Source organism: Anastrepha ludens, chromosome 2 (assembly GCF_028408465.1).
Source record: "Anastrepha ludens isolate Willacy chromosome 2, idAnaLude1.1, whole genome shotgun sequence".
Taxonomy (NCBI): domain Eukaryota; kingdom Metazoa; phylum Arthropoda; class Insecta; order Diptera; family Tephritidae; genus Anastrepha; species Anastrepha ludens.
The window spans coordinates 170130063-170141994 of NC_071498.1; the positions used below are offsets into that span (position 1 = coordinate 170130063).

Consider the following 11932-nt stretch of genomic DNA (forward strand, 5'->3'; position numbering starts at 1 on the left):
ACGGTGGACAATAAGCGGATATGCGGCTGCTAACTTCGAAGGAGTGTTTGGAGCAATTTAAGCGAAATCCGAAGAAATTTTTGCGTCGAATTATCATCTTTGATCACAGTCATCATTACACACCAGAAGCTAAGCAACAATCAAAACAATGGATTTCTGCCGGTGAATCTGCTCCAAAGTAGGCGAAGATAGTCTCAACGGCCAGAAAGTTCATTACGACGATTGTTTGCGATGCGAACGGCGTCATCCTCATGGATTTTTTAGAAAAAGGAAGAACGATTACTTTACTATTTACAATACTACAGTTGGGTTATTGGACCGCTTTCGCAAAAAACTGAAGGAGACGCGGCCGCTTTTGACGAAAAAGAAGGTGCTGTTTCACCACCATAACGCACCAGCCAAACTGCGTGAATTGCGTTATGAATTGCCCGGTTTGTCTTCCTTCGACTTTTCTTGTTCTCTAACTTGAAGAGATGGCTCGCGAGAAAAAAATTTAGTTCAAACGAGGAAGTCATCGCCGAGATGGAGGCGTATTTTAGAAAGCGTTCGACAAATCCTATTTTTTAGAGAGGTTAAAAAATTGGCCGAAGCGCTGGTAGATGTGTATATTTCTAAAAGGGGACTATGTTGAAAAATAAAAATTTGTTTTTTGAAAAAAAAATTGTGTTTTCATTTCTAACACGGGTACCCATTGGGTATGCATATACTACTTTGACGCATATCCTTGGCGCAATGCACCTTTCTGGCACAGCTACCGTGGCTTTTCCTCACATACATACACACATATGCAAGTTAATAGTGCCTGCATAGCTACCTTGAAACACACATATACACACACACACACACATGTGCATGTAAACATATATTGATTCGTTAATTATTTTATGACAATCACCATCTGTAATACCAACGCGTACGCATAATTGGATTAACCTCAAATCATGTACAATCAACTCCGCGTGCTGCTGCTCACTTAAACCAGCATAATGGCCAGTTATCCGGGCTTGCCGACACCCTACGTCGCAGAGAAGATCGTTCGCAGCGTCCTGTATAACGAGCGCATGGTATACGTGCCGAAAATATTCGCTCTCACCGTATGGCTGCTCAGGTGAGTACATTTTTGTGTGTTAGCGCGTGTGTGCACACGAGCGAGAGTGAGTGCGGGAGCAAGTGAGCGGTCGGCCTTGGCTGCCAACGGTGCAAATAATTAAATTCAATTAAGAAAGTTGTACAGAATATAAAAATAAAAGGAAGAGTAAAAAAAGAAAAGTAAAAAAAAAAAATCATAAAAAAATCGCAAACGTTGGAAAGAATGCGCGCCACTTTACAGTTATTATTTAATTATGTTGCAATTGCGAATCGCGTTGCCTTTGCAATTTTCGCTTTTATTCTATTTTAATTCACTTTACTGCATTTTTCATTCATTTACTTCTCTTCTTACTTTTATTTTATTGCAGATTGTTGCCCACTAAGTGGCAGGATTATATGTTGCTGCGTCTCTACCATTTCGACGTGCGCAGCTCTCATCTATTTTACTGGAAATAAACGTAACGGTCCAGCGATCCAGCATACCTCCCATCCGCGATTTTGTTTTTGTGGTATGTAAGTTGGAAACAATGCAGTTGGTAGTGTGACGAGTGTGCCCTGCTGCTGCTTCAGACTCTCACTCTCAGACTACACATTATTGCAATACTGGCGGCGTTGCTTCTCACATTTGTGCATTTATGTTTCTATTTCACATTCGTGTGGAGCATCATAATTATTTTTTTATTATTACATTTCGTATTGAAAAGTTTAATTGTTTTTTACTTGATTGCATTCTTATTTCGATTCTTTTATGTTTTGCGAAAATCACTACTCTCTTATATGGAAAGTGTATAAAATAATATTCTAGCGTACGAGTACAATTTTAGTCATAATAAACTAAATAAATACATACATACATACGTTTGTTTATACACACAATAAATCTACCACCAACTTGGCGTTTCAATTGGTTGTTGTGCTAGAAATGGTAGGTCCTATGGTGAAAAAAATTCAGGTGTGGACCGTTAACCGGCTCTCACCGAATTTGAAAGAATCAGTTGATTGGCTGACCTAAGCGGGGCATGACAGCGGTCGTTTTTATGAAAAAACTGAGAATGTGTTGGTGATATATGAAAAACTGAGCAACGACTAATTGGGCGAGTGTGAAATGAGCGGACAGAACTCTGCTGCCGAGTCTCCGGTGGCGTGGCAGCCGAAGTTATTCCTTAAATTTCATTTTTTACCATAGCTGAAGGTCAAAACTCTTAACCTATCATCTTTAGGACGATCCTATACAGAATAAAATATTCACATAAAATTAAGTACGTATTTTCGAATTATAAACTGCCTCTAAATTGACAGGGCTCCGCCTCATATTTGTGATGTGCGTCTTGATGTTGTTCCACAAATGGAGGGACCTACAGTTTCAAGCCCACTCCGAACAGCAAATATTTTTTATGAGGAGCTTTTTCATGGCAGAAATACGCTCGAAGGTTTGCCATTGCCTGCCGAGGGGCGACCGCTTTTCTTAATTTTGGTGTTTCACCGAGATTCGAACCATCGTTCTCTCTGTGAATTCCGAATGGTAATCACGCACCAACCCATTCGGCTACGGCGGCCGCTTCGCAACTGGCATCCAATAAAATTAGTAGTAAGAACCTCAGCTAAAGATCTGCTCTAAGACTGAAGATGCCAGGACAATTCTCACAGAGGCTGTTTGATCACTGCAACACTTTGGATTCAAACGAAAGGACCGACTACGCTATTTCACAAATAAACTTTGGTAAGAGACTTGGTTTTGTAATAGAGCAAAATGGACGGCAAAAAGGGCCAAATGTCATTCATACATTCTTTGCAGATGGATCCAAAGCGAAAGGAGTAGTACCGACTGTCTTTTATCCGAAATTTCATTTCCGAATGTCTTTCAGGCTCCCAAATTACTGTATGTAGTATACCCAGGAGAAAGTTTGGCAGGCTGAGAGAGGCTGCAGATGGATAAAACTGATGTTACCTGTCATGTCTGACCGACTGTCTCCGATCCCCCTGTCATTAAGCATAGGGGACTGTAGGTAGCTAGTTGAACTGATGACGGACCACTTTCTATGGAAGGAAAAGGTGGGCACCTCAGACAGTGCACTCTGCTCTGCATGTGGAGCTAAGGATGAGACGGCGGACCACTTTCTGTGCATCTGCTCGTCCTTCGCCCGAATTAGGCTTGAGGTCGTCTTTAGCACTGATGTGTTAAGAAGCGGCCACCTTGGCTTCTTCGCACCACAAGATCTACTCAGATTTCTTGGGAGGTCGGGTAGATTTAAAGAAAATTCAAAAGGGAACCCGAGTGCAGTTCAATGGACTTAATGTTGTCTGAGTGCTGTACTTGTCTAGCATATAAATCCTCATATAAATTGAAATGAATAAGTTTATATTTATATACCCAGATATATAGATACTTTGAGCCCATGTACAAAGAAATCTTAATTAAGGCAAAGTTTAACTTAGACGTTCTCTGATTTGTGAGATTGGCTCCAGTTTTTCGAGACGACAGTATTTGAAAATAGTGCTTTGTGGTTCAACACTTCTAGAAATAGCCCTACATAATAAATTTTGATATGGAAAACTTTTTAAATCTTAGTGCAAAGGGTGATGAGATTGGAGGTACTTATTCTAATAAGGATTTTTTGATAGATGACGCCTGGCTACTGTCAAACTGAATACATATTTGTTTCAGTATTTATTGACATTTTATCGTGGAAAGACTTACGTCTCAACAACGTTTACAAATCGTAAAATTGTATAACAGAAATCGACGCTCTGTGAAAAGTGTTCATCGCGCGCTCAGCTCAACTATTCGTTCGCCTCAACTGTTCGGCAATGAGGCGCATTTTTGGGTTAATGTCTACGTCGATCAGCAAAATTGCCATGTTTGGGCTAAAGAGCAACCCGAAGCCATTCAAGACCAGCCATTACATCCATTGAAAACAAGCGTATAGTGCAGCCTATGAGCTGGAAGAATCATCGGCCCATATTATTTTAAAGTCGAGGTCGGCGCCAATTTAACAGTGAATGGCGAACGATATCGCGCCACGATATACGGATAAACGACTTTCTGAAGCCACAACGTCTGGTTCCAACAATCCAACAAGTTGGCGCTACTTGCCACACAGCCCATGAAATGGATTTACTGCGTCGTCGTTTCGTTGAGCAATTTATTTCTCATCTCGGACCAGCAAAATCGTGTGATATCACACTTTTGGAATTTTATTTGTGGTGGTATGTAGAGTCTAAATACTTAAGAGATATACCAGCTTCGATTGAGGCATTGGATGCCAACACTACTAAAGTTATTCACAAGATACCGACTGAAGTCCTTCAGCGAGCCATTCAAAATCGGTGTTTACGGATGGCAGAATTATGAAGCAGTTGGCAACCTTTGGAAAGAATTATTATTAAAAAAAAGAGGTTGTCTGTAAAGTCGGTTTACTGAAGATAGTTCACCGTGACAACGTCATAAGAAAATACTGATGGAATGGTTGCATTTTTCAAAAGAAAATTTTAATTTTATTTGTTTCATAGATATTCCGTATGGATATAGAGGAGGAGGTAAATGGAATCGCAATGGAATAGGTCAAGCTATATTACATTTACACAAACGTGAAAAATGACGAAACATTTATCAAATTCATGAAAGATATGTTCAATTCCGATTGTGCATCAGACGTTAATAAGTCAACAACACTAAGAGGCACCATCATCGATTTGCCTTTTTCAAGACACTTTACACTCGAAACACTCCCTTTCATTTCCTACTTTTCTTATCATATCATATCGTAGAGAATATATTCGTACATTTGATATGTCCATATGATTTGTATGCATCTTTACATATAGATTTGTTCTTTTTATTTGAAAATTGCGCGAAATTGTATGTTTATATGTATTGGCATAGGACATATCTACGTATATTAGACTATGAAAATTGCACCAAAGTATATGTATATATCACTATTTATACACATAACATAACATAACATAACATAACATAACATAACATAACATAACATAACATAACATAACATAACATAACATAACATAACATAACATAACATAACATAACATAACATAACATAACATAACATAACATAACATAACATAACATAACATAACATAACATAACATAACATAACATAACAAAACATAACATAACATAACATAACATAACATAACAAAACATAACATAACAAAACATAACATAACATAACAAAACATAACATAACATAACATAACATAACATAACATAACATAACATAACATAACATAACATAACATAACATAACATAACATAACATAACATAACATAACATAACATAACATAACATAACATAACATAACATAACATAACATAGCATAACATGCAGTTCAAGCAAGGTAACGACGCATTTTTTGGTGCGTGCAGCCGGCTACATCGAATTATAACACGTTATCACGTCAAAAATATTGTAAATGTCATCAATGGTTCTACACGAAAATAATAAAAATTGCCTAATCAATTTTAATTTTCGTTGTTTTATTTCTTTTTAAAATGCGGTACCTATAAAATGGTCACCCTTTAGCTTGAATATTTCACTGAATCTAGCGCTAGGAATACAACTGCAACGGGAAATTTTAATAAGAGTCTCTAATCTGAAAGCTGTAGTATTCAAGCGCGTACACTTTTAGTTGCTCGATAATTATCAGACCAGCTGTGAGAACAAGTAATTTAGATATGAGTTGCTGCCAATTGAAAAAGACGCGCTTGTAAGTCAACGAATAAAAACAATACTGATAACAATTCTTTACTTTTACATGCCTTATGTAAATTTTTAATTTGTAAGTATGCGTGTGTGTGTGCATGGATATTACAATCTTTCTTATAGGCCTTTCCAAACAACAAAGTGTTCTATGCCAGGCAGCTGATAACTCTTCATTTTTAATCAACAATTTTTCTAACCGAGCATCGCCTCCGCAATTGCGCCGGAAAAACATTTCGCCTGCGAACGATGCACACAGGTACGACGCTCGTAATGCCACGTATACTGGAATGGGCATTGGAAGATCATCAAGTAGCCATTTGAGCAGAAATAGTAGTAGCCACAATTGCGCGGATGTGGCATATAATCATAGACGCCGCGATTGCAAATCAGGCGCACCGGACGATGTAGCTAAAAACCAAAAACGAAAGAAGCCAATTTATTTATTTGCAAAATTGCGCGCCACGTGAAGGCACACGAAAAAGGCACAACCACTCACCGGACAGTAGACGTTGTCCTGGTGATCGCAACGTGACGTCGCCTCATTAAAATAGGTGTGGCGCGGGCATATCATCGGTATGGCAATGCCATTATAGCAGGTAAAGTAGGTTGCACAAGACCTGGCGTTGGCCAAGTAGATAACGTTTTGTAAGCCGTAGCTGATTGGGCACTGCGGCGACTGGTCAGCCTCGTTTATGTTGGCGCCAGTGTTGCCCATATCAATGGCATTTTGCGCTAAGCCTATTACCGGCGCACTATCAATAATGCCACCCGCAAGCCATGCCGATTGCAATTGTTGCTGTTTTGCCTGTTGCTGCTGAATGCTTGAATGGCCGACAAGAGCATTCCAGTTGATGTAGCTATTCATATTTTTATTATTAATATTATTGTTGTTGCTATTTGAAATGGAATTGGTGTTGGTGCTGATGTTGGTGTTGAAGAAATTGCCCATGTTAACGCCGTTCACACGTCCGCCATCCCATAGGCTCGCACTGGCTGCACTGCCTTGACTGTTTTCACTCCCTTGATTCCCTTGACTGCTCTGAGTGCTTTGGCTGCTTTGACTTCCTTCCATATTCGCCTGCTCACCAATCTTACACACAACCGCTGTACGTTCAGCGCATTTACCCTCATTCACATTGAAAAAGTTATCATCAAGACACTCACCTTCGAACGAATTATTGCCATCGCAGTAGATGTACTTGGCACAATTGTCCTGACTACCAACGAATTTCTGACTCTTTTCGGCGCCAATGCATTCCCGATAGAATATGCCACGTGCCGTTAGGACAAAGGTGGCGGCGATGACTGCCAAAACTGCATTAAAGTGGCAATTATGGAAAAGCATTGCGTGTTTACTATAGTTTGATGTTGTTATTGTTTTTTTTTTCTTAGATTTTTTTTTCAAAATTTGTTAAAATAGCTCTCTGTTGTTCATAAAAGCCGAAATTTGCGTGTTTACTTTTCGAAGGCCGAAAAATCACTAAATTTCGCTTATTCAGCAATTTCGGTAGGCATCAGCGGTTTGCTATCTTCCTCGATTCCTAATTTGTTTGGCACTCTGCACTTTATCAAAAGCAGGGTAGGTATGCTTGAAGTCATGTGATGATGCTTAGAAAATAATTTGTGACATAATTCAAAACAATCACTTCATTTGCTGCTATTCCTGCTACTTACACTTTTTTGTTGTGCGTTGGCGCTTGGAGAAGCCTGGTGAAGATAAGAGTGTGATTAGTTTCTTACAACACCTACACTGTTTTTCATATTTGCATACTTGGCCAATTATTTTGGTATTTGAAAAAAAAAAAAAAAAAATAAAAAAAATCGATTTTGTGAACTACCATAAACTGTTTAAAACTCAGCAAGACTAGGGCACTGTTTTATCAGTGGTTTCGCACAAATACATGCAACACTTTTAGTTCCGCCTTTTCCAGGGTGGATAGAGAAGCTAATGGACTGGGTGGGGTGAAGAATGAGGTTAAATCGAGGATCCACCGTTGTCAAAGAAAGAAGATCACATGATTGTTCAAATAAAAAGTATTCGATTTAGGTGTATCGGCTTTTAAATTGAAATAAAACAACGAAAATTCAAATTGATAGGTCAATCTTTATTATTTTTATGTAGAACCACTGATGACATTTACAGTATTTTTTAAAGATAATTTGTTCCAAATGCTGGCCGTAACTCCGCCGTAGCGCGGCCATCCCTAAACAGCAATTTTTCGCTGGACGAGTTCGGTCGGTGTCTCGTGAATAACTTTAGTAGTGTTGGCATCCAATGCCTCAATAGAATCTGGTTTATCCGAAAAGCATTTAGACTTTATATGCCCCCGCAAATAAAAGTCGAAAGGTGCGATATCACACGATTTTGCTGGCCAACCCACTGGTCCGAGACGAAAAATCGATTGCTCACCGAAACGACGACGCAGTAAATTCATTGTTTCACGGGCTGTATGGCAAGTAGCGCCGTCTTGTTGGATTGTTGGAACCAGGGCGTATTGTGGAGATCAAGAACTGCGATTTCCGGCATCAAAAAGTCATTTATCATGGCGCTTTCCAATTGCGATTTGTAAACGTTGTTGAGGTATAAGTCTTTCCATGATGAAATGCCAATTATGTATTCAGTTTGACAGTAGTAAGGCGTGAACTGTAAAAAAACGCTATTGGAAAAAGTACCTCCAATATGTTCACCCTTTACACTAAAATTTAAATAGTTTTCCATATCAAAATTTATAATGTAAGGTTATTTTTAGAAGTGTCCACAAAGGACAATTTTCAAATACCGTCGTCTCGAAAAACTGGAGCCAATCTGACAAATAAGAGAACATCTCAGTTAAACTTTGCCTTAATTAAGATTTCTTTGTACATGGGTTCAAAGTATCTGTCGGGGTTTACTATATATAATTCACAAGTAAAGGGTGAATTTTTAAGAGCTATAGGAAAGTTTTTCAAAAAAACACACGTAAATTCAGAAAAATGCATGCAATCGATAGTCCATAGTCGATACAGTCCATATAATTTAATGTTTGAAGATTATTTCATGCAATGTTGACCGCGACTGCGCTTCAAATTATCCACCCGCTTAGTCGCTTAGTCCAATTTTGGCATACTCTTTCACATGTTTCGGTCGGTATCTCACATATGAATGCTTTAATGTTGTCTTCCAATGCGTTAATTGAAGGAGGCTTGTCTGAATTGACATGAGCTGTAACATAGCACCACAAAAAATAATCTAAAGGCGTTATATCGCACGATCTGGGTGGCAGGTCCCGAATTTGCCTCTCAACAAGTCCATTGTTAGGCGTGCTATGGGGCATGTGGCACCGTCTTGCTGAAACCACATGCCATGCAAGTCAAGCTCTTGCATTTTGGGCAAAAAAAGTTGGATATCATTTCACAGTAGCGCTCACCATTCACAGTAACGTTACGATTCGCAGCATCTTTGAAGATGGTACGGTCCAATGATACCTCCAGCCCATAAACCGCACCAAACTGTGACCTTTTCTGGATACATTGGTAGCTCTTACAATTCTTCTGGCCGACCTTCACTCCAAAATCGACAAACCTGCTTATTTACGAACCCATTGATCCAAAAATGAGCTTCGTCGCTGAACACAATTTTTCGATAACAAAGTGGATCTCCGGCCAACTTTCCAAGAGCCCAAGAGTGTTGGTGGTTTGATGTCCAATAATGTAAATTTGGTTCTAAATTTAGTCACAATAACTCGAATAGCCGCTTCAGTGGGTCGATTAAACTGACCATAAAATGGAAGAAGCGCGCGATAAACTTTCTTAACAGAACACGCATTTTTATAATAAAATTCAATGATTTGCAAGCGTTGTTCGTTTGTAAGACGATTCACTGTTTAAAAAGATAATATCTAAAAAATCACCCGTTATAAGTAAGACTGTCAGTGATGTGCGCTTGTGAGTTTTTCAGCCAATATTCAACACGAATTTTCTCTCTGAGATAGTCAATGGAATAGTGCTATGGACCAACATCAACTTATACGGTCGGTTCATTGACTTTAAAAAAACATTTGATAGTATAAACATAATGACTATACTCGTAATATTTTAGCGATGTAACGATGAAATGATGACTACGAAATACAGAGTATCAAAAGTATTGATACAAAAGAATTTATCTGAGACGTTCACGATACAGGCCGAGGTTAGTCAAGCTGATACACTTTCGTTCTACCAAATTTATATTTTACTGAGCTACTCAGCAGATGAAGTAACTGGTTCAAAAAGAACAGGACTAAACGGAACAACACAAATAAAGGGTGGTTAAGTTTCAAGGGTCATTGTTGATTTTGAACAAAATACAATTTTTTTAGGAAATTATTCTCATATCTCTTTATTATGATAATATTGGTATGGCTCATTTACGTATGAAACAAATTATTGGCCAAATGACCGCCGCGGCCTCGGCGGCACACCTCCATCCGATGGTCCAAATTTTCGACGACGCTGAGGCATAATTGAGGTTCTATGCCGTTAATGTGCCGAATTATGTCATCCTTTAGCTCTTGAACTGTTGCTGGCTTATCGACGCACGCCTTTTCTTTTAAATAACCCCAAAGAAAGAAGTCCAACGGCACATTCAACATCGGCCCTTGAAATTTAACCACCTTTTATAAGCATATGCGGACGATATTACGATTATCAGCAAAAAACATAACCGCTCTATCAAATAACTTGTGTGACAGGGAAAAGGCTACCGGTAAAATTAGATTGAAAATTAATGATGAAAGAACGTAATATATGTTGTTGTTCAGAAAAGATCAGATAGTATTTGAGGCGGTGAAAACTTTTACATATTTGGGATTTAAACTAAGTTATGACAACTTAATAGGCATTACAATTGACTAAAGAATACAAGCCGCCAATAGAGGATACATCCCACTTTCACAACTCTCAAATCAAATCAAAGCTGCTTAATAGACTGCGCAAAATTACGCTGTTTTGAGCTATGGGTCAGAGTCGTGCACATTAAGTGAAAAGGACAAAGTCAAGCCGCAAATATTTGAAAGAAAAATTTTGAGAAAAGCCTTCGGAGTAGTCAAAGATAGCAACGGTGTATGGCGCATAAGATGGAACCAAGAACTAACCTAACTAATAAAAGGAGAGAATATTGTGCACTTCATCAAAGCCCTAACAATCAGATGGCTATGTCATGTCATGAGAATGAATCCAACGGGAACTCAACGAAAAGTAATTGACGCTGAAACCTTTACGACGAAAGCAAAAGGTAGACCAATATCAAGATGAATTGACGAACTGGAGGACGACATGAGGAAACAATCCAATATCGGGTCGAATGGCGAAAATTTGTTCAGCAGGCAAGGGCTCACATGAAGTTCTAGCGTCAAACGATGATGATGATGATGACTCAATACGCGTGAAGTAGCCATTAATTTTTCCTATTATTTTATTATTTATTTTTAAGAACTTTCTACGGAATGATGAGCGCATATAAATTTGCAACAAATATAGAAAAATGCATCAATATTATTAATTTTTTATTAGTTCTGCGATCAATACCAATTTCGTTAACCGACCCGTTCATCAACAAGAGCAAAAGCTTTCAAGTTTACCGTAAAAAGTATGCCTCTTTGTGTGCAGGTGTGCGTTTTTAGTGCACGTATTCCGGAATGATTTAATTTTGAACGCTTAATGCATTTTTAAATACGCATACTTACGTAAATAATACACACACATGCTTATGCATATGTGAGACAGAAAGCATTTACGCACACTTGCACACATACATTTGCATAACAACTTAATATGACTGCTTAATGTTGTCACCAGGAGCACTGATAATTATGAGCAGCCACTTACACATACACAAACAAGGTATAAGCGCGCGTGTGTGTGTGCTCGTTAAAATGATGTGAAAGTCATAATTCTTAATTCTACATACATACATACATTGGCATCAAATGAAGTGGGAAACACAGCCCCTCAGCCTGGTCGTTATCTGCATAAGGTACCACACACACACCTTCTATCTATCCCAACTGATCGCTACCCACACAATACAGCGCTAAATGATGTGCGAAAGGTAAGTCGAAAGTAGGCAACAGAAATATACTGGGTTATTCAGTAGG

The 11932-nt window shown here is 38.6% G+C and overlaps 2 protein-coding genes across 2 annotated transcripts in view; one reads left to right on the forward strand and one right to left on the reverse strand.

Annotated features, from left to right (window-relative positions):
- LOC128855848 (short-chain dehydrogenase/reductase family 16C member 6) overlaps positions 1–1973 on the forward strand; it is a 40500-nt gene extending 38527 nt beyond the window's left edge. The window contains exons 6-7 of the mRNA XM_054091055.1: positions 983–1108; positions 1458–1973. Coding sequence (XP_053947030.1) covers positions 983–1108; positions 1458–1545 — 214 coding nt within the window. The 3' untranslated portion in view covers positions 1546–1973. The remainder of the gene's footprint in view (positions 1–982; positions 1109–1457) is intronic.
- Positions 1974–6008: 4035 nt separating this feature from the next.
- Positions 6009–7161, reverse strand: LOC128855747 (putative uncharacterized protein DDB_G0289263). The gene is made up of 2 exons (XM_054090907.1): positions 6313–7161; positions 6009–6224 (listed from the first exon to the last, which is right to left on the reverse strand). The coding sequence occupies exons 1-2, from the start codon at positions 7159–7161 to the stop codon at positions 6009–6011; spliced, it is 1065 nt and encodes a 354-aa protein (XP_053946882.1).
- Between the last annotated feature and the right edge of the window lie 4771 nt (positions 7162–11932).